This window comes from Ovis canadensis, chromosome 6, assembly GCF_042477335.2.
Source record: "Ovis canadensis isolate MfBH-ARS-UI-01 breed Bighorn chromosome 6, ARS-UI_OviCan_v2, whole genome shotgun sequence".
Taxonomy (NCBI): domain Eukaryota; kingdom Metazoa; phylum Chordata; class Mammalia; order Artiodactyla; family Bovidae; genus Ovis; species Ovis canadensis.
The window spans coordinates 33,490,345-33,510,952 of NC_091250.1; the positions used below are offsets into that span (position 1 = coordinate 33,490,345).

The 20,608-nt window shown below is 43.7% G+C and overlaps 1 protein-coding gene across 3 annotated transcripts in view; it reads left to right on the forward strand.

The window, feature by feature from the left end:
- The first annotated feature begins 3,526 nt into the window (after positions 1-3,526).
- Positions 3,527-20,608, forward strand: part of PAPSS1 (3'-phosphoadenosine 5'-phosphosulfate synthase 1) — a 121,982-nt gene continuing 104,900 nt past the window's right edge. The window contains exons 1-3 of one of the 3 annotated variants that reach the window (XM_069592968.1): positions 3,527-3,750; positions 3,883-4,758; positions 19,147-19,261. In XM_069592968.1, the coding sequence (XP_069449069.1) occupies positions 4,699-4,758; positions 19,147-19,261 (175 nt within the window). In that variant the 5' untranslated portion in view covers positions 3,527-3,750; positions 3,883-4,698. Of the gene's footprint in view, positions 3,751-3,882; positions 5,190-19,146; positions 19,262-20,608 lie in introns of those variants that run through there. The other 2 variants (XM_069592970.1, XM_069592971.1) reach the window with 2 other exon arrangements.

Below are 20,608 nucleotides of genomic sequence, written 5' to 3' on the forward strand. Positions count from 1 at the left end.
GATGACTTGGTTTTCTAAGGAGTTATCACTAATTTAATCGCAAACTATGTCAGCTGTCTAAGTTATTTTCAGTGTGTCACTCCCATCAGATGCTCTATCAATTTCATCTTCCTAAACTGAGCTCTTCATGGAGAAGCTTCTGGATGATTATCCTCTAGACCTGATCCACAGCAGTCATCCCAGGATCTCTCTTCATTAGAATTCCCTCCAGCTGTTTCATATGTGGGAGCTCCTATTCTCTGAATGCTGTTTCCCCTCGTTCTATTTAAGTGAAGCATACCCCCAGGTTTCTTTAAGAGAGGGTGTACGATAATTCCAAATTCTAGGTTGGAAATATTTTTTCTTTTCTTTTTTTTTCATGGAAATACTTTTTGTTTTAGAGCATTTGTTTTCTAGCTCTTGGTGTTTTTCTTGATAGCTTCAGTTCCTCTTAAGAGAAAAAATTCTGCATTAAAAGACTGTGGAGTCTGCTTTTTATCAACTGCTAAGTGTATGAGGGAGACAGCAGAGGGAGGGTGGGAGGCAGCCCTGCCAGCTCTGTAGGGCTGAGGAGCACCCCAGCCGTATTTCTCGCAGCCATTCATTGTGGTGAGAGCCAGCTTCAGGCCATTTTCACTCCTCATTTTTGGTTGAGAACTCTCTTTCTCCTTGGAAGCTTGTAGGATTTCCAAACAACTTCCGAGCACTGGGGAACAGTGTTTGGAAATTTCACAGTGCTGTGCTTTGTGTGCTTGATATTTATCTGTTAGTTGGACATCCAGGGAAGGTCTGAAGTCCTTCAGTGACAGGAAATTTTGTTGAATAATTTTCTTGGTTATTTCCTCTGGTGAGCTTTCTCTTTCTGCAACTCCTAATATTTGAATCTTAAATTTTCTAGACTGTCCTTTCAATATGTCTCATCTTTTGTTTTTTTTTTTTTTGCTCTGCATCTGAAAGATATCGACACCTTTCTTCCACTCCTGCTATCTTGCTTTTAATTTCCAGGAGCCCAATTTTGTTTCCTGAATACTTTTGGCATTGCCATTTCATTGGTAAATCTTTCAATATGTATCTCTAAAATTACTCCTTTAATAACAACAACACTTTCATCACAACAGAAAAAGTTAAGTCTTTAATACCAAGAGTCTAGGGCCTCTTTAAATTTCCTGTGTTAAAAAAGATTTCTTTTGTTTAAAGCAGTGTTCAGGTAAGGTTTATGTATTTCAATTGCTTATTTTCCATGCTATGTTTTAATGTTTAGTTCTTCTTTATTTATTTTCCCCAACCATTGAGTTACTGAAGAGTCAGGTCATTTACGATGTAGAGTTTTCCACAGTTTGGACTCAACTGATTGTATTTATGCTGATTTTACATCCTCTTCTTCCCTCTGCATTAACTATAAATTGATGTAACCTGAAGACTTTATTAGAATCAGATTTGACTTTTTGGGGGGCATTAATACTTTCAGGAAGCAAAAAAGTTCTAATGTTCTTTATTTTCATGATTTAGCAGCCATTGATGATCATTGTCTTTTTTATTTCATTTAATGGTATAAAATGATATTATAAACTTATATTTCTTTCTGAATTTATTAGCTGTATGTCCACAATTGCAGAAGGCAATGGCACCCCACTCCAATACTCTTGCCTGGAGAATCCCATGGATGGAGGAGCCTGGTAAGCTGTAGTCCATGGGGTCGCTGAGAGTCAGACATGACTGAGCGACTTCACTTTCACTTTTCACTTTCACTTTTCACTTTCATGCATTGGAGAAGGAAATGGCAACCCACTCCAGTATTCTTGCCTAGAGAATCCCAGGGATGGGGGAGCCTGGTGGACTGCCGTCTATGGGGTCGCACAGAGTCGGACACGACTGTTTTGGATTTGACAAGTTGTTTCAGGCTCATTTGCATGGTGTCTGAAATAATAAATTTGAATTGATAGTATCAATGTAAACTTATGATACATTTTACCTGACAAAGTCCACAAATATTGAGTAACTCAGAAGCCTAGATTGTGATATTTAAAAAACATTTGCTTCTGAAAACCAAGAATCCTGGGTCTTCTTAGAGAAATGGCTGATTCCAGATGTGATGTTGTGTTTTCATCTGAAGCTTGGGATCCTCTTCCAAACTCATTCTGTTATTGGATGAGTTCAGAAATTCACTGAAATTAAGTTCTACGTATACAGGCTGTAAATGAAGAATCCCCAAAGAAAAAGCTATAAGGAACCATCGGCAATTTGAGGGTCAAATTTTTAGAGACACTACTCTGACAGCAATGACAAGAATGGAGCGTGTGGGCAGTAGAAGCACAAGATGCCTATATACAGAGATTAGTTGTGATTCTTCCTGAATATGGGGAAGGCCTAACACTAAGACAGTAGCAGTAGGGCAAATAAACAGGGGACTGGTTTGCTAGCTACTAAGAATGTATGACTGTCAGCTTCACTGATGCCAGCTCGGGCATGTACAAGTTCCTATCCTTCCACTGACCCCACCCAGGACTGTAGTCTACAGTAAATCATTTTACCGTCATCAAGAGCTTTGTAGTTAATAGATACTATTTAATAATCATTAGGATCCAGTGACTTCCCTGGTGGCTCCGACAGTAAAGAGACAGCCTGCAATGCAGAAGACTTGGGTTCGATCCTGGGTCAGGAAGATCCCCTAGAGAAGGGAATGGCAACCAACTCCAGTATTCTTGCTTGGAGAATCCCATGGACAGAGGAACCTGGTGGACTGCAGTCCATGGGGTTCCAAAGAGTTGGACACAACCGAGCGACTAACACTTTCACTTCAGCACCCAGTGGCCTCTATGCTATCTTGAATGAATGAATGAAGTCACTCAGTCGTGTCCGACTCTTTTCAACCCCATGGACTGTAGCCTACCAGGCTCCTCTGTCCATGGGATTTTCTAGGTAATGGTACCGTCTGAGCCACCAGGGAAACTTTAGTCCCTGAAAAATGATGAAGACCTTTGCTGACATTTTCCCAGAACCCAGGAGACTAGTTAGCCGTCTATAAATCTTGACTTAGGAATGCACTTCCTGTTTCTAAGCACTACTCCCATTCCCTTGGCTAGCTATAAAACTGCCCCAATGGCCCCTCAGCAGCATATGCAGTGAAACTGCAAATGCCTCTGAATCATAGTCCTTCTGATCCCATCCTGTAAGTTACTGAATAATAAACAAATCCGTTGATTACATGAACTTCCCTGGTGACTCAGACTGTAAAGAATCTGCCTGCAGAGCTCGAAACCCGAGTTCCATCCCTGGGTCAGGAAGATCCCCTGGGGAAGGGAATGGCAACCCACTCCAGTATTTTTGGCCTGGAGAATTCCATGGATAGAAGAGCCTGGTGGGCTACAGTTCATGGGGTTGCAAACAGTCGGACAGGACTGAGCGACTTTCACTTTCACTGACTACATGGAGCTGCCTGTCTCATTTTTTTCAGTTGCAAGATACCTTCTCAGTTTGGTGGGCATTTTTCATTTCCTTTTGTCCTCCAACAAAGAGGGAGTAACGTCTTAGTGGTTGGTATGCGCGTGTAGCGGCGGAAGGCACTGGGTTATCGGGGAAGCGCTGCAAACAGCTACGGAAATGCTCTGAGAGTGGTGCTTTACTCTTTAAGTCGAGTTCGACTCTTGCGACCCCAGGGACTGTAGCCCGCCAGGCTCCTCTGTCCTCGGACGTGGAAAGGAAGATAACTCCCAGAGGAAGCTCCCTCCACCCCCAGCCCATCCTCAGGTGAAGTAGCCACTGAATTCTCGGGTGAGTTTGAAAATGTCCTCTACAGAAGGGCATTCTACTGAGTGGTAACCAAGGGCTCTCCCTCAGCCTGGATTTCATTCCTCTAAGGATTTCATGAGAAACTAATAAAATACATGCCCCTTTTTGACTTAGCCGGTGAGAAGTACCTGACAGAAATCTTCTCAAGAGATGTCTTCTAGTGGGGACGGAGGCACCTGGCAGATAACCGCTAAAACCAGAAGAGATGTTAACTACTGATGGTGTATTGACTTTTTTTTTTTAATTGTTGGGCAGAATTTCAAAACGAAGAGGAATGTGTGGACAATAAGCTGTTCAATCTTCTCTTTGAGATGCTGGAAAATTCCTTTTTATATGTGCCCAAACCGAGATGAGCACAGATTTGGAAGATAGGAAACTGGTGACCGGGCTTGTGGAGGAAAAGACAGGAGCGGGAGATCACGTCAACGTCTTCTTTCTAGTAAACAGCAGCAGGGAGCCACACCCGCCAAGAGCAAGGAGGCTGCTATCTTGTCTCTAGGTGGAGGCTTGGGACCGGGGGTGGAGGTGGGGGGCGGTCCAGCCTCCACGCATGCGCAGCGCAAGGTGCAAGCCGAGGAGGGACCGGCGAAGTTCCACGACTACCTTCTCAGGCTCCGCCCCTTCTGAGAAGGGGAGGAGCGTCGTGCGCGCTCGCGTCGGTGCGCGCCCTGAAGCCCGCCCCCAACTCCTGCCTCTGGTCGCTCCACCCCACACACCTCTGCCCCGGACCCATTTCGGAGGCGCGGCCGACGCGGCGCGCAGTCAGAGCCACGAGCACGAGCGCGTGCGTACGACAGCTCGCGCCAGCCTCGTCGCGAGGAGGCCCCGCCTTCCCGCCCCGCCCCCGCCGGCCTCAGGTCCTGTGGCTTCGCTCCCGGCGCTGAGAATCCCGGCGCTGAGAATCCCGGCACCCGCGCGCGCTGTGTAGCCATGGAGGTCCCCGGTAGCCTGTGCAAGAAAGTCAAATTGAGCAATAACGCGCAGAACTGGGTGAGTCGAAGCAGATGTGCGGAGGCTCTGAGAGGCTCCAGCTGCAGATCCATTTGGAGCCACTGTCCGCTCCTTCTGCATCCTGCTTGGAGAAGCCGGGAGGGTACCCGAGGCCGCGGCGTCTTCCAGCAGGGGCGGTGGGTGGTGCCCGGTGTCGTGGCGTGGCGTGGCTGGGGCGGGGGTCTCGGGCTGGGTTCTGCAGGCAGTCGGAACCACGGCCCGTGGGAAGAACGCCCGCTTCTTCAGCTCCACGGCTCGGATGAGACCTCGAGGACCATCTTTCGGGAGTGAGCTGGCGGCTGCTGAAACCTCCGGCGAGGAGAAGCTGCCCGCATCCCTTCCAATGGCCTGAAGGTCTGCAGAGGAAGCGGAGGCCGGCGCCTTTGGTGCATTCCTGATTTTTCTTGGCTCTGCCAGTGCAGTTAGCTCAGGTTTGGGTCCATCTCCATGTCTTTCCATTTCTGACTTACAACATGAAGGGAGAGTACCCAACAATGTGGCCATTCATGAGTTGAGACTGCCCTGAACTGAGGTTCTTTGTGACTCGGTGTTACACTGGAATATTTAACAAATAACGTGGAAACTAAAATGTAGGGGGAAACTAGTGGTTTATAACGTTTAGCAAGGACTGCCAGTTGGCTTTGATGGGGAAGTGTTGTGTCCTCAGAAGATTGCTTCCTTCCTTAATTATTCTTGCTAAGAAACTGCCTTTAGCTAAGCTTTTGTAAGTGAGGTGGGAGTAGGGTGGGGGAGGTGGTGTCCTACTCTGGAGGCCGGAAAGGCCTTGGTTTTAAGTCTGGATGGAAATTTTTTTCCACAGTACAGCAAGATCATGAGGTTTAAATGCAGCCTTGTAAGTCATCATTACCCTTGGTGAATCGAAGGGAAAAAAAGCCATTTCAGACAAGTGTTCATTTCAAGTCATTAATTTACCATTTCTGAGGTTACCAAGGATTCTCACCCGATTCCTTTCTCCTTTTAAGTTACTTCACTCTTCCTTTAGGTGATAGGAGGGAGAAGGAGATAAAAGGTGAATTAGAACATTGAGAAGGAGCCCTGACTACCAGTCTGGTCTCTGGTTCCAACTTTGCCATTTAGTAGTTGTTTGATCCTGAGTGAAAACACTCGACTTCTTTAAACCTCAGCTGACTTAAAGATATAATAGCCTGGACTTCTCTAGACAGTTTTGAGGAGTAAAGAAGGTAATGATTTGGAAAGGTCAGTGATACCACTGCTATGCAATTATTGATATTGCTCCTGTTACTCTGAGGTATTTCCTGGTTAGGGACAAAGGGTTGGTTAAATTAGAGTATTCACAGGTCATTTCAGCTACACCGTCTGTAACTCATTTACTGTTCCACTTGCCAAAAAGTGCATGTACTTTGTAGAAGCCCTCAGAGAAGATGAGAAATGAGGGACTCGCAGCTTGCCTTCTGGCTGGTCATGGCCTGGTTGGGGTTGTAGTTGGCATTTGCTGGGTGATGAATATATCATTACAGGCCCAGTTATTTTTATCACAATTTAGAGGAGAGATTAGTTTAGTCTGGATGTTTTGGAGAGGATTTATGGAAGAGAGGCCTTCCCTGGTGGCTCAGACGGTAATGCCCCTGCAGTGATGGAGACCTGGGTTAGGAAGATCCCCCGGAGAAGGGAATGACTACACACCCATTTCATGGATACAGGAGCCTGGCAGACAGTCCATGGGGTTGCAAAGAGTTGGACAGAACTGAGCAACTTTAACTTTGGTGGAGAAGTGTGCTTAGGTTTTTGAGGTAGAGGGAAGCTGTATGAATAAGGTCTGGGAACAAAAATAATTTATATTGTTTATTGTAATATTATTATAATTACTATAAATAATAATAATACTTGTTATTTACTCCAGGAACAATGAAGAGACCTGTGGAGAGAAGATTGAATAAGCAGTCTGGGGCTAGGCTATATAGTTGTTAATGTTTGGCTGCTGAGTTGAGACTGGATTCTGTGAGAGATTTTTGATGAAGCTAGAATTTTTAATTTTCAGGGCCTTGTAAATCTTTCTTTGCCCCAATAGGGAACACCCATCATCTTTCCCTCTCATATACATCAACTGATCGCCTCGTGTGTAGAGAATGCACATATCTTTCAAGTTCCCAACACATGATGAAATTGGTATTCCAGAGGGACTGGTCTGCTGAAGAAATTAGATGCTGTTAGAGCCCACATGTAGAAGTCCTGGCGAACAGACAGGGTTATGCTGCTGCTGCTGCTGCTGCTGCTGCTGAGTCGCTTCAGTCGTGTCCGACTCTGTGCGATCCCTTAGACGGCAGCCCACCAGGCTCCCCCGTCCCTGGGATTCTCCAGGCAAGAACACTGGAGTGGGTTGCCATTTCCTTCTGCGATGTGTGAAAGTGAAAAGTGAAAGTGAGGTCGCCCGGGCGTGTCCGACTCTTAGCGACCCCATGGACAGCAGCCTACCAGGCTCCTCCATCCATGGGATTTTCCAGGCAAGAGTACTGGAGTGGGGTGCCATTGCCTTCTCCGAAACAGGGTTATAGTGAGGTTTAAATGAATTAATAGGTTTGAAGCATGCCTGTGCATTGGTTCATGTGTTTTTCTTGTTATTGCTGTTAACTCATCCAGTCGTGAGGGGGTGCATCTGGAGCTGGGCTAACGCGGTGGTGGCAAACAGAGTAGCTGCCTTAACAGCATTCTAGGAAGAGTTATGAGGGACTGCCCAGATTTAGGGGATGAAAGATGGGGAGGTGTTGAAAGATGATTTAGCCCTGGGAGCTGGGGAGAATAGATGTGGCATGCAGGGGATTTGGGAAATAGATTCAGGGCTGGATGGTGATGATAAACACTGAGGAAATTTTACTGTTTGCTGGAGACAGTTTCACATTATTTGGTAAATTAACTTACTGATTTTTTGTAACATTTTTGAGGTGAGTATCATGAGAGACAGTGGTTTAAAGCAAGGATCCTGGAACTGACTGCCTGGATTTGATCCTGGGTTTCACAGTTTACTCATTGTGTAACCTGTGACTAGTTACTTAATTTCTGTGCCTCTACTTTGCTCCTCTATAAAGTGGGAGTGATAGTCTCACAGGGATATTGTGAAAATTAAAGGAGTTAATGTGTGAAAAATGCTTAGGACAATGTCTGGCATATAGCATTATGTGTCTGGTAGCCCTTACTGCCTCAGTGTTACGTGTGTTAGCTCTTATTGTTGCAGTTATCCTCTTTATTCCAATTGTTCGGTCACTCAGTCGTGTCTGACTCTTTGCGACTCCATGAACTGCAGCACTCCAAGCTTCCCTGTCCTTCACCATCTCCCAGAGTTTGCTCAGACTCATTGATGTCTATTGAATCGGTGATGCTATTCAACCGTCTCATCCTCTGCCACCACCTTCTCCTTCTGCCTTCAGTCTTCCCCAGCATCAGGGTCTTTTCCAATGAGTAGGCTCTTCGCATCAGGTGGCCAAAGTATTAGAGCTTCAGCATCAGTCCTTCCAATGTATATTCAGGGTTGATTTCCTTTAGGATTGACTGGTTTAATCTCCTTGCTGTCCTAGGGACTCTCAAGAGTCTTCTCCAACACCATAGTTCAAAAACATCAATTCTTCAGTGTTCAGCCTTCTTTATGGTCCAACTCTCACATCTGTACATGACTTCTGGAAAAACCATAGCTTTGACTCTATGGACCTTTGTTGGCAAAGTCTTATCTCGGCTTTTTTAATATGCTGTCTAGCTTTGTCACAGCTTTTCTTCCAAGAAGCAGGTGTCTTTTAATTTCATGGCTGCAGTCACCATCTGCAGTGATTTTGGAGCCCCAGAAAACACCAGTTAGTGTCTCCATTTTATTGATGAAGAAGCTGAGGCACAGATATCATAGAGGTTGTAGGAGGTGGAACCAGTATTAAGCATGCTGCAGGTCTTCCCTGGTGGCTCAGACGTAAACCATCTGCCTACAATGTGGGAGACCCGGGTTCGATCCCTGGATCAGGAAGATCTCCTGGAGAAGGAAATGGCAAGCCACTCCAGTACTCTTGCCTGGAAAATGCCATAGACGGAGGAGCCTGTTGGGCTGCAGTCCATGGGGTCGTTAAGAGTCGGACATGACTGAGCAACTTCACTTTCTGTAAGGAACAGGCATTCTTAGTAGAGATAGTCTGTAGAACAAGGCTATGTGTGTGCTCGGTTGCTCCATTTTGTCCAATTCTTTGCAACCCCATGGACTGTAACCTGCCAGGTTCCTTTGTCCATGGGATTTTCCTGGCAAGAATACTGGAGTGGGTTGACATTTCTTTCTCCAGGGAATCTTCCTGACCCAGGGATTGAACGTGCTTCTCCTTCATTGGCAGACAGGTTCTTTACCACTGAGCCATCAGGGAACCCCATAGCTAAAGTACTGTCATCTCAGTATAAAAATGAGTTCAGTACTGTCATAATCAATATAAAATTATTAAGAAATATGCATAAGTGTATTTTTTACACTCAGCACACACCTCAGTTTAGACTAACCACATTTTAAAACCTCCATAGGAACATGTAGATAGCCAGTAGGAATCGAGTTAGGTGAAGGTTGGAAATAAAGATTCGCTGGTTAAATTTGAGTTAGAGAATTTAGAGAGAAGGGCGGTATCTTCATGTACCTACAAAAATAGTAAAGAAAATAAAAAATACAGAGAGCCCTGTTAGCCTCCTCTTACCTCAGTCTGACAAAACATCAGATGTAATGGATATCATTCTCCATCTGCCTTAACCTTTCTCCGTTGGGACTGGTTTTCATCTGCCTTTGGAAAACACTTCAAAGTGTGTGTTAGTTGGCTCTCGGTTGAGACCCAGGTGTCACTCACCCATTTTGTAGACTCATGTTGGCCCAGATCCTTTGTCTGAACCTGCTTTATGGTGGAGTTGGACCCTTGCTACCCGCAGGTGAGTGTGAGATCCATCTAGCACACTGGAAGCGCATGCAGCCTCATTCTGGTTTGCCGTTCCAGCCCCCTCTCTCCTCCTCTCCCCAGAGTCCTGTAACTCCATATGTCCAGCGTCAGTTTTCTTTCTATGCCTTACGTTCTCAGGGTTTTACACAAGCTTTTCCTTCTGCCCGGATGCCTGTTGACCTTTATCATCTGTGGAAATCTTCAGAGCCTCAGACGCCTTTACCAAAACAGTGTGGCCCTCCTGTGCCCACACACTCTAGGGTGTAGGATGAATTGTTTCTGCACCTCCCCATTACGTTGCACTCTGCTGTTACCATGTAATCATATTTCGTTATAGAGGTTTCGTGTGTACACTGAGCTTCTGCTCATATAACAAGATGGGGATAAAGGTTAGGGTACAGAGTTAGCTAGGGTACTTCTGATATTAAAAGGCTTAGATAATTTACTAGTAACCTAGCACAGCTTGAATAAGAGAGTAAGCTCCATATAGGGTAGGATTAAAATTACAGTTTTGTCATTTACTACCTGTGTAATCTTGGGCATGTTACCTAACTCCTGTGTGTCTCAATGTCTTCAAATGTAACAGTGTGGATAATAAAACATACCTTGTAATGGAGCTAACAGTGCATACCTCGTAGGGTTATAGCAAGGTTTAAATCAGTTAATATATTTAAAGCTCTATAGCTGGTGCTTTAAATGGGCATTCTTATTTATTTAAGGCATTAAATGCAGGGTGTTTTTATTTATTAAGTCATCTTATATTTAACACCTGGTTGGTGTATGCCTTTGTCCTAGGTGCTGGAGATGCAGTCATAAAAAGACAGACAGGGCCCGGCTCGCATGGATATTGCATTCTACCTGGGAGAGAGTTAATAATAAAAAAGCAAATAAGTGAATGAGATACTTTTCCCTTTTATCAGTTCTCCTTCTCTGAACAAACAGTGTGTCCCTCATACTGTGCAAAGCCTTTCGTAGAAGGCCAACAGCTCATTCTGGATTTGAAGGAAGACTGAGGTGATAGAAAAGTGGAACAGTCTGACATCTGAAAAGCTATATAGTCCTCCTCCAGAGCATGGACCTGGCTGAAGGCAGGGGCGGGTATTGAGCCGGAAGTTAGGGAGCCGCTGCTGGAAAGGTTGCCTAAAGGAGAAAGAAAGCTGGACGTCTGCCAAGAGTGTGCTCCATTGTTGGCTGACCACAAGAACAGGAAGAATGGCAGGATCTGGATCTGCAGTGTCCAGCATGGTAGCCACTAGTCACCTGTGGCAACTTAAATTTAGTTAAAATGAAAAAATTCTGTGTTTCAAGCACTACATTTTCATAGGAAGCTCGTGGCCACTGTTTTGGACCATGCAGTATAGAACATTTTTAGCATCTCAGAAAGTTCTATGGTTAGGGCAGGTCTAGATAATAACTCTGGGATGGCTACTGACATTTTTTCCCTACTTATTTGTGTATTTGTTGTTACTTTCTTCCTTGGAGAAGGAAATTTCGAGAGATGGTGGCAACTTTGGAATCATGGTTTTGGGCAGTTCTGCTGGTCTGGCTCTCGCAGGGTACCCAGCTGTCAGTTAGCCTCCCCTTAACACAGTGACTTCTCTAAAGTTGGAATGTGAAATAAGCTTCCCCAGCTTGGTTCTGTTATATTGACCTTTAAGAAGTAGTTTTCTTCTTCAGTGATTCTCAATCAGGTAAAGATTCGCCACCTGCTAGGGGGTGTTTGGTAATATCTGGAGACATTTTTTATTGTTACATTTATGTGTCTATGTGGACAGGGTTGCTTCTGACATGTGTTGGGCAGAGGCCAGAGATGCTGCTAAAAAAATTCTCAGTGCACAGAACAGCCCCCTCAACAAAGAATTATCACCAGTGCCAGGGTCCAAAAGTCATTAATGCTGAAGTTGAGAAAGCCTTTTCTATGCTTTGAGTAAGGAAAAGGGGAAGTAAATTATGTAACTCCGAAATGCAAAACTAGTCATTTAAAATAAAGTCCAGTTGATACTAGCACTTTTTCATCCACCTGCCTGGATGTTCCTGTCTTTTGCTCTGAGATGAGTCAATTACCTGTAGCACACTGACAGCAAAACTGTACAATCCACCACTGAATTGTTTTGAAACATTTTACTAAATAATTAGTTCACATGAAGAGGCTGTATCTTTTGTTTGTTTCTGTTTTTGGCATTCGCCTAAGTGGTCATTTTCTCTATGAAATTTCCTTTCCCAAGGACACAGTTCTCTACTAAGTATGTTTTAACTGGATGAAAATAGTGGAAAGATCGGATACTGTATAGAAATACAGTGAGATGACTGCAGCCATTGTTGTTCTTCTCTCTAGTTTCTTTGATGCTTGCATCCTTGCCCTCCCTTTCTCTCTCATATGTTTTAAGAGTTCAGCTCATTGCTTTGTAGTATATTCACAGTTTTACAGCCATCACTAACCAATATCTAGTTTTAGAATATTTTCATCACCCCCGCAGGAAACCCTGTAGCCGTTAGCACTCATCCTCCTTTTTCCTTTCCCCCTCTCTATCCCCTGACAACCAATAATCTACTTTTTTGTCCCTGGATTTCCCTGTTCTAGACTTTCCTCTGAATGAAATCATAACAATATATCGCCTTAGTGTCTGACTTCTTTAACTTGCTGCTGCTACTGCTGCTAAGTCGCTTCAGTCGTGTCTGACTCTTCGTGACCCGATGGACTGCAGCTCACCAGCTCCTCCGTCCATGGGGTTTTCCAGGCAAGAGTACTGGAGTGGGTTGCCATTGCCTTCTGTTTAACTTAGAATAAGGTTTTCAAGGTTCATCTAGTGTAGCCTGTGTGGATACTTTGTTCCTTTATGTGATTATATAGTGGTATGTTTTGCAGATGTATCACATTTTGCTTAACCCTTCATTAGCAGATAAACATTTGAGTTTCTTCTACTGTAGTTGCTATGAATAATGCTCCTGTGAACATTCATGCACAAATTTTCTCTTAGCTGGTTTGAGGTAGGCATTAGTATATTTTTGGCTGCCCAGCCTCTAAATCCTCTTCGTGTATGTAGGGAATGCCCCACTGTCACTGTGATGGGAGGCAGGGGCCTGTCACAGTATAAAGGTTTCTTTATCTGTTTATTGTTTGTCTCCTTCCCTGAAATGTTCTTGATCATTTTTCTCCCATGTCTAGGAGGGATCAATCAACAAATAATGAATAAGTGAACAGATAGGTAATCTCAGATAGGTAATTTCTGTTTTTCAGGAATCTTTTATGCCTAGGCTTCCCAATTAGAGGTCACCCAAGGGCTATTCCTGGAGAAGGCAATGGCACCCCACTCCAGTACTCTTGTCTGGAAAATCCCATGGACGGAGGAGCCTGGTAGGCTGCAGTCCATGGGGTTGCTAAGAGTTGGACACGGCTGAGTGACTTCACTTTCACTTTTCACTTTCGTGCATTAGAGAAGGAAATGGCCACCCACTCCAGTGTTCTTGCTTGGAGAATCCCAGGGACAGAGGAGCCTGGTGGGCTGCCGTCTATGGGGTCACACAGAGTTGGACACAACTGAAGTGACTTAGCAGCAGCGGCCTTAGCAAGCACCATTCCATTAAAAAATATCCATTAAGTCAATATTTAAATGTTCTTTAATCTGTAAAACAGAATAGTTGGCAAGCCATAATGTACATGCAGAGTGTATGCATGACAATCAGTGATCAGATAAACATGCCAGTTTCTTAGCTCTGATTCAGGAGATCCGGGATATGGCCAGAGATTCACTTTCTGTTGAGCAGCCAGCTCTCTGCCAGTTTTGCTGTGCACCATGCTTTGAGGTAGCAAGGTTTTAAGTGTAGCCTTTACCAGTTGTTTTCTTAACCTCCAGGAACGTATGAGCTTTTGCTGTTTGTGTTTGGCTTGTTAATGTTCAAAAGATTAGTTTCAGTCATCAGTAACTCTCTGAACTAAAGCTTTTTCCTATTGTACTCATCAGTTTGTCTACATGGTACTCTACCATCTCTCCGGTTTATTCATTGTAAATTGGGATGTAAAACAAACGTGCCTGGGGCCATTTCAGGTATTCCCTTTTGAGGAATACACAGTTTGGCAGTCAGTTTAAGATGGATGGTGGGATGTGTGATAGATTTTTGAAGTCTAGAATTAACTCCTGTTATTTGGTATCTGCTTTGTGCCTTTGCAAATGCGACTTAAAAATGCAGAGATCCTCATAAAATCAGAATAAACTCACAAACCTTGAAATTCTCTAAATATCATCACAGGAGAAGTTAGTTTGTTCCTTAGGGAGGTGGATAGAATAACAAAACATCCCACGTGGAAGTTGTTGCTTTGTTGTTGTTTTAGTTGGTAAAATTCTTCTCCTGTTTCATGGACTGTAGCTCTGCCAGGCTCCTCTGTTCATGGCAAATTAAGGTGGGTCAAAAAAGGGGCACAGGGTCAGTTGTGTGGCTGTTGAGGACAGCAGCAGAAGGTGTAGAAGATGTATGCCACAAATATGAAAGGCCACCTGACATTAGCCTGTTAATAAGACTGGTAGTCATTTAGTCCCAATCGAGTCATTTAGTCCCAGTCAAAGAAAGAGAAGGAATTCTCTTGAAATGAATTGTCCCAGTCCTGCTGTTCTTGAAACTTGTGAATGTCAGTTATCAGTTCATTTGCAAGTTATACAGAGAACACAAATCACACTTTAAATGCCTTATATCTGACTTTTACTGAGTGCAGACTAGGCTCAAGAAAAGAGGTTGGGGGTTGTGAAAAACACAAAGAACCTGTAACTCATACTGCTTGACCAACCAACTCTCTTGAGAAAGTAAAAACTATATGCAAAGAGACCCCTAAAAGTATAAAACAACAAATGAATCCTATGGGCAGTAAATGTTATAGTGACTGCCTGGCGGTATGTGCACCAAGCCAAATATTACTTCAAACCACCCAGACTGTTAGGAAATAAGCCTGACTTTGCTGTTCTGTGGCTAGAAACTAGGCCGTTGAAGATCTGAGAACAGAAGTGGAGAGTTGGAAGGAAATAACTCACTCCTGGCCCTTAGTCACTAATGTCAAGTTTCCCCAGCAGAATTACAGGCAGGATTTGGCTAGAGTGGAACAGAAAAGGAAAAGAAGAGGCCCTAGATTACATACAGAAGTGGCCTTTAGATTTTTAGTAAAATTCAGGCATATACCTACCATCTTGCAATTTGAATAGATTTTAAAAATGTTCTTTGGTTTATTCCGAAAAACTGGGAATTAGAAGATTATGCCAAATCTTTTTGAAAGTTTTGTTTTTTAATATGAAAAATATCCAACGTCCATAAACAGTAAGCCTCCTTGTACCCAGACTGCCATATTGGCTGCCAGAATTTTTTGAAACGTAGGAGGCGAGAGGCCTGGAGGGAGCATACTTTCCTAGTGATTAAAACAATCTTTTATGGTATATCTTCTGTCAACCATATCCTCTGCAGTTTATAGCTTCTCAGTTATTTTTTTTACATTCTACTCAGTTTAAAAAGAAAAGCAGAAGGTGTTTTATGGTGCCAAAATGAATTAAAATTCATTAGATACATGTTTCTTCTTGCCCTAAAGCAAAGTAATTTGGAAAAACATCCCCACACCAAATGACCAAGTGGAACAGGTTCTGCAAGTGTAGACAGCTAACGTGTGTAGCACCCTCCTGGTGCCCCCCATTCCTGTCGTGTCCCCTTTCAGCAGACTCAGCTTCTGTCTCCTCCCAGGCTGCCTGGCTGGGAGCTGAAACTGGACACTTCCGCAAAGAGGTGCCATTGCTTGCCAAGAGATGCAGATGTCTGTGTCTGATACCCCGTGTTTTCTTTAAAATCCTGGAAATGCAGAGCCGGAAAGTTAGGCCTGCCTCCTCAGTTTAATGGAAATGAAATGGGAGACCGCCTATTAGCATTCTTCCTGATTATTGGAAGTACATCTGTTAGTGGGATGGTTAGTGGGGGAGGGGTCCTTTTGGCTCCTGAGGTCCCTTTGCCTGCTCCCGAGGGCAATGGGTGATAGTAAGAGGCAGATAGACAGAGATGCTTTCTCCTGCAGGCCCCGGCAGTTGCGCAGGGAGGTGAAAGATTCCGAACCTCCGGCACCTCTTTAGGCTAGCCAGTTTTAGATAAGAATACATCTGGAAGTTGAAGATCTCGATGGAAAAATAGTCCCTTTTCGAAGTCCATGTGTGTATACCTGGGAGGGTGTTTGTTCCCTGTGTTGGTGACCTCTGGGTCAAGGTTGAATCCATCTCTGACTGTTTCATGCGTCAACCTGAGCCACTTGTGTGGCTGTGGAAGCACAGTTATGGCCACTGCTCTGGCTTTAAATGAATGACTGACTGCTGTCTGCAGATGCCTTGTTCCGGCTGCCCAGCAGTCATTCTGGAGCTGCCCGTTGCTTCCCGCCTTTCTCTGCGTTTGCTGTTCCCTGTCTGGGAGGGACTTCTTCAGAGGTCCTCAGAGACCTTCAGTGCCTTATTCTGGCCGAAGCCTTCCCTGGCCACCGTGTCTACCCGTCACCCTTCCTCTGATACTTCTCATTTTTGGCTTTATTTACGTTCCCCTCCTGTTTGATGCTATTTCTGACTTACATAATTTCCATATTTATCTTGGTGTATTTTCCCTCCTCTGTTTTTCCGGTGGGTTCTCAAACTTGAATTGGCATTGGAGTCCCTTGAAGGCTTTAGAACACAGATCGCTGGGCTTCATCCCAAAGTTTCTGACTTAGTTTGCCTGGGATCGGTTCTGATAATTTGCATTTCTGGCACTTCCCATGCGTGCTTGCTCAGTCACTCAGTGTGGTCCGACTCTTTGCGATCCCATGGACTGTAGCCTGTCAGACTCCACTGTCCATGGAATTTTCCAGGCAAAAATTCTGGAATGAGTTGCCATTTCCTCCTCTAGGGGATAGTCCAGACCTAGAGATCGAACCTATGTCTCTTGCATTGGCAGGTGGATTCTTTACCAGCATATTCCAGGAGATGCCAAAGCTGCTGGCTAAGGACCAGGCTTTGAGAACTCCTGCCTTGACAGGGAGGATTAGAAAGGCCTCAGGAGGACAGTGATTTTATAGGTATTTTCATCAGAACCTAGAAGAATATCAGGCATGTAGTGTGCATTCAGTAAATGAATGAATGAATGATGAATAAAACTGTGTTGAAAAAGAAGAGCTACACAAAGTATCAGATACAAACACCCAATTAAAAGAATGCTGACACTTATTTTACAAAGGCATAACTTGTTGGAAAGACCCTATGATAATGTTTTTGCTCCATGGGAGGGCAAAATAGAACCTATATGATTCATTTTTTTCAATTTTAGAAAACAACTTTATTGAGATAAATTTGCCTACCATAGTTTACCCACTTAAAATGTACGATTTGTAAATACACATTGTTTAGTGTATTTACAGAGTTGTGCAACCATTGGCACAGTCAATTTTAGAGCATTTTAATCACCCTAGAAAAGAACCCCGTTCCCATTAGAAGGCACTTAACATCCCAGTCTGAGGCTGTCACTAATCTACTTTGTATCCCTCTAAATTTTGCTGTTCTGGATGGTTCACATATTAACAAATGGAATTACGCAATATGTGGCTTTTATTACCAGCATCTTTCACTTGGTATAATGTTTTTGAGGTTTGTCCATATTGTAGGATGTATTGGTACTTCATTCCTTTTTATTAGCAAATAATATTTCCTTATATGGATATACCATACAATAAAAAAAGCATTTTGTTTAATTACTGTGATGCACAGTTGGGTTGTTTGACCCATTGGCTTTTGTGACTCATGCTGTTAGAGCATATGTGTACAAGTTTCATGTGGACGTGTGTTCACGTCTCGTGAGTATAAATCTGGGAGTGGGAATCATTTGGTGATTATGTGCAATATTTTGTAGAACTGCTCTTTTCCAAAGTGGCTGTACATTTCCGTCAGCGAATGTATGTGGATTCCGGTTTCCCCGTATCTTCACTAGCACTTGTTATTGCCTGTCTTTTAAAAAATAATTTTTATTTTACGTATTTGTTTTTGACTGTGCTGCATCTTCGTTGCTGTTCGGGCTTTTTTCTATTTGTGGTGAGCTGGGGCTGTTCTTCATTGCAGTGCACGGGCTTCTCATTGCAGTGACTTCTCTTGTTGCCGAGCACAGGCTCTAAGGCACACAGGCTTCAGTATTTGTGGCACACGGGCTTAGTTGCTCTGCAGCATGTGGGATCTTCCTGGACCAGGGATCGAACCTGTGACTCCCGCATTGACAGGTGGATTCTTTACCGCTGAGCCATCAGGGAAGCCCCCTTGCCTGTCTTTTTGATGATAGCCATCCTAGTGGGTGTGCAGTGGTATCTCATCGTGGTTTTGATTTTTGCTTCTTGGATGGCTAATGTGGTTGAGTGTCTTTTAACATGCTTATTTGCCATTTGTGTTTGTTCTTTGGAGAAATGTCTATAAAGATCCTTTGAAGCCTATGTAATTTTATACCTTTTTTGTTTAAGAAGAAAAAAATTTGGGAGAACAACAGTTGCATTCCATTTTTTTTTTTCCATTACCCATTTCGCGATACCTGCAGACATCCCTTCTACACCTCATTCAGAAATCTGCTCAGATGCCTCTACTCAAGAGGCTTTTCCTGATCATCCTGTTTAAAGAAGCAGCCACCCCCTATCTCTCTTTCCAGTTTGATCCTATTTTATTTTCAGAGCACTTGCCACTTTCTGATTTAATAATTAAGTTTTATTGGTCTGTCTCCCAGTGGACTGTTAGCTCAATGAGGGTAGGGAGCCTGTTTTGTTCACTTGGTGTACAGTATGGCCTCAGGAATCACTGGTTGAATGGATGAATAAATGAATGAATGAGTGAGAAGACAGGGCTCTGGAGTCCACCATTCACAGTTTATGGGAACTGGGGCAGGTTATTTAACTTTTCTCAAGTTTAACACCTTAATCTGGAAAACCACAGTAGTAGGACTTTGTGCATCTTTGGGGAGCTGTGCAGACTAAATCGGAGAAGGCCATGTCACCCCACTCCAGTACTCTTACCTGGAAAATCCCATGGATGGAGGAGCCTGGTAGGCTGCAGTCCATGGGGTCGCCAAGAGTCGGACACGACTGAGCAACTTCACTTTCACTTTTCACTTTCATGCTTTGGAGAAGGAACTGGCAACCCACTCCAGTGTTCTTGCCTGGAGAATCCCAGGGACAGGGGAGCCTGGTGGGCTGCCGTCTACGGGGTCGTACATAGTCGGACACGACTGAAGCGACTTAGCAGCAGCAGCAGACTGAATCAGTTGGTGTATGTGAAGGACTGGACACTGTGCCAGGTACTCTAAAGAAAGGAAAAGCTGTTAGTATTCATCTTTTTCCCTTGCTTTTGTCATGTTACATAGAGCAGTTACTGTATGTTTGCAAGGAATATATGTTTACCTTTTAAGGGACTCAAGTAGACCAAAATTCTTTCTTTTTTTCCCCCTTTTTTTCCAGGGGATGCAGAGAGCAACGAATGTCACCTATCAGGCCCACCATGTCAGCAGGAACAAGAGAGGACAAGTGGTGGGGACCAGAGGCGGCTTTCGTGGTTGTACGGTCTGGCTGACAGGTACGGTCCAGAGAGTTAAACCAGGTTTTCAAAAGCAGTGCTTATTATAGACAGCCTTGACCTAGGAATAAGCATATTTCAGTTTTGAGTTCTGTTATATCTGGAGCATCATAATAGAGGTACTCAGCAATAACATAATTTTCTTTTGGTAATTCCTCTTGTTCTTTATAAAATTGCTGTTAAACGGGGAAAATCAGAATGCATCTTAAAATTGCTTTACATTCTGTTAACTTCTGCATGCAAATAAGAACTGGATTCTGCCTTCAAGATGCTCTAATGTAGACCATATGAGGAGAAAGAATGAGCGATGAAGAATTTCACATTTTCTGTCATTCTTCTTTTGCTTTGGCCTCTGATTTCTTGTGTTGATTTTTCCAGAGTCTGTCTTGGAGAGGGTAAATTGATCCAGGTTTTGGAGGTAGTTTTAAAAATGATGGATCTTTTCACTTCTAGGAGTTTGATTTAAAATTTTGCTGCATCTTGCCAGTTTACCCATGTTGGAGGACAGAGGGAATGAAGAGTGCTTACTGAATTGAGAAGGTATCTTGAGACTGAATAACAAGGCAGGCAGTTCCATATAATCAATGGGTCAGTTTATTATAGGGTAACCTACTTACTGGGTGGCATCTGACAGTGATCTGGAAGCATTCTCAGCTGCACTCTGCACTGCCAAGGGACCTCCTGGGACAATTTGATAGTTAACTTAGGGCATGGGAGTACGTGCTTGGACATAGGAAATTTATTCTTAAGTCAATATTTATGAATGGATAACTAGTCTTCTGGGTACCAGGAGTACGTTAGCTAAGGTCTTTCATCATTGAAGACCTTAACAGGGGATTAACAGAACATAGAGCCATCCTGGACCTAATGATCTTTAAATAGTATCTATTAACTGCAAATTCTTGATGACAGAGAAGTGAAATATAGTCCTAAGTAGGGTCAGTGGAAGGACAGGGGGAACTGTACTGGCCTAAGATGGCATCACTTATGCTAACAGCCACACAACCCACTAAAATTTAGACTTATTTATTTTCCTAATGTAGACAAGGGTCCATTTTCCAGTGTCTTGTCAACCTGGATATTACTCATCCTTAAAATTTTTGCTGATTGCCAAAAAGCAGCATTCCCATTTTTTGTTTTTATAAATTAAAAGTTTCAGTTGTTAGATAGGTGATATGTTTCTGTATGTGGCACTTTTGCGTTCTTCCCATCTGCTCATTCCTAAGTTGAGATTGATGGTAAATTGTTATGTTTACGTTGTCTAGACTTGTAATGGGCTTTCTAGGTGGTGCAGTGGTCAAGAATCTGGCTATCAGTGCAGGAGATGAAAGAGATGTGGGTTTGACC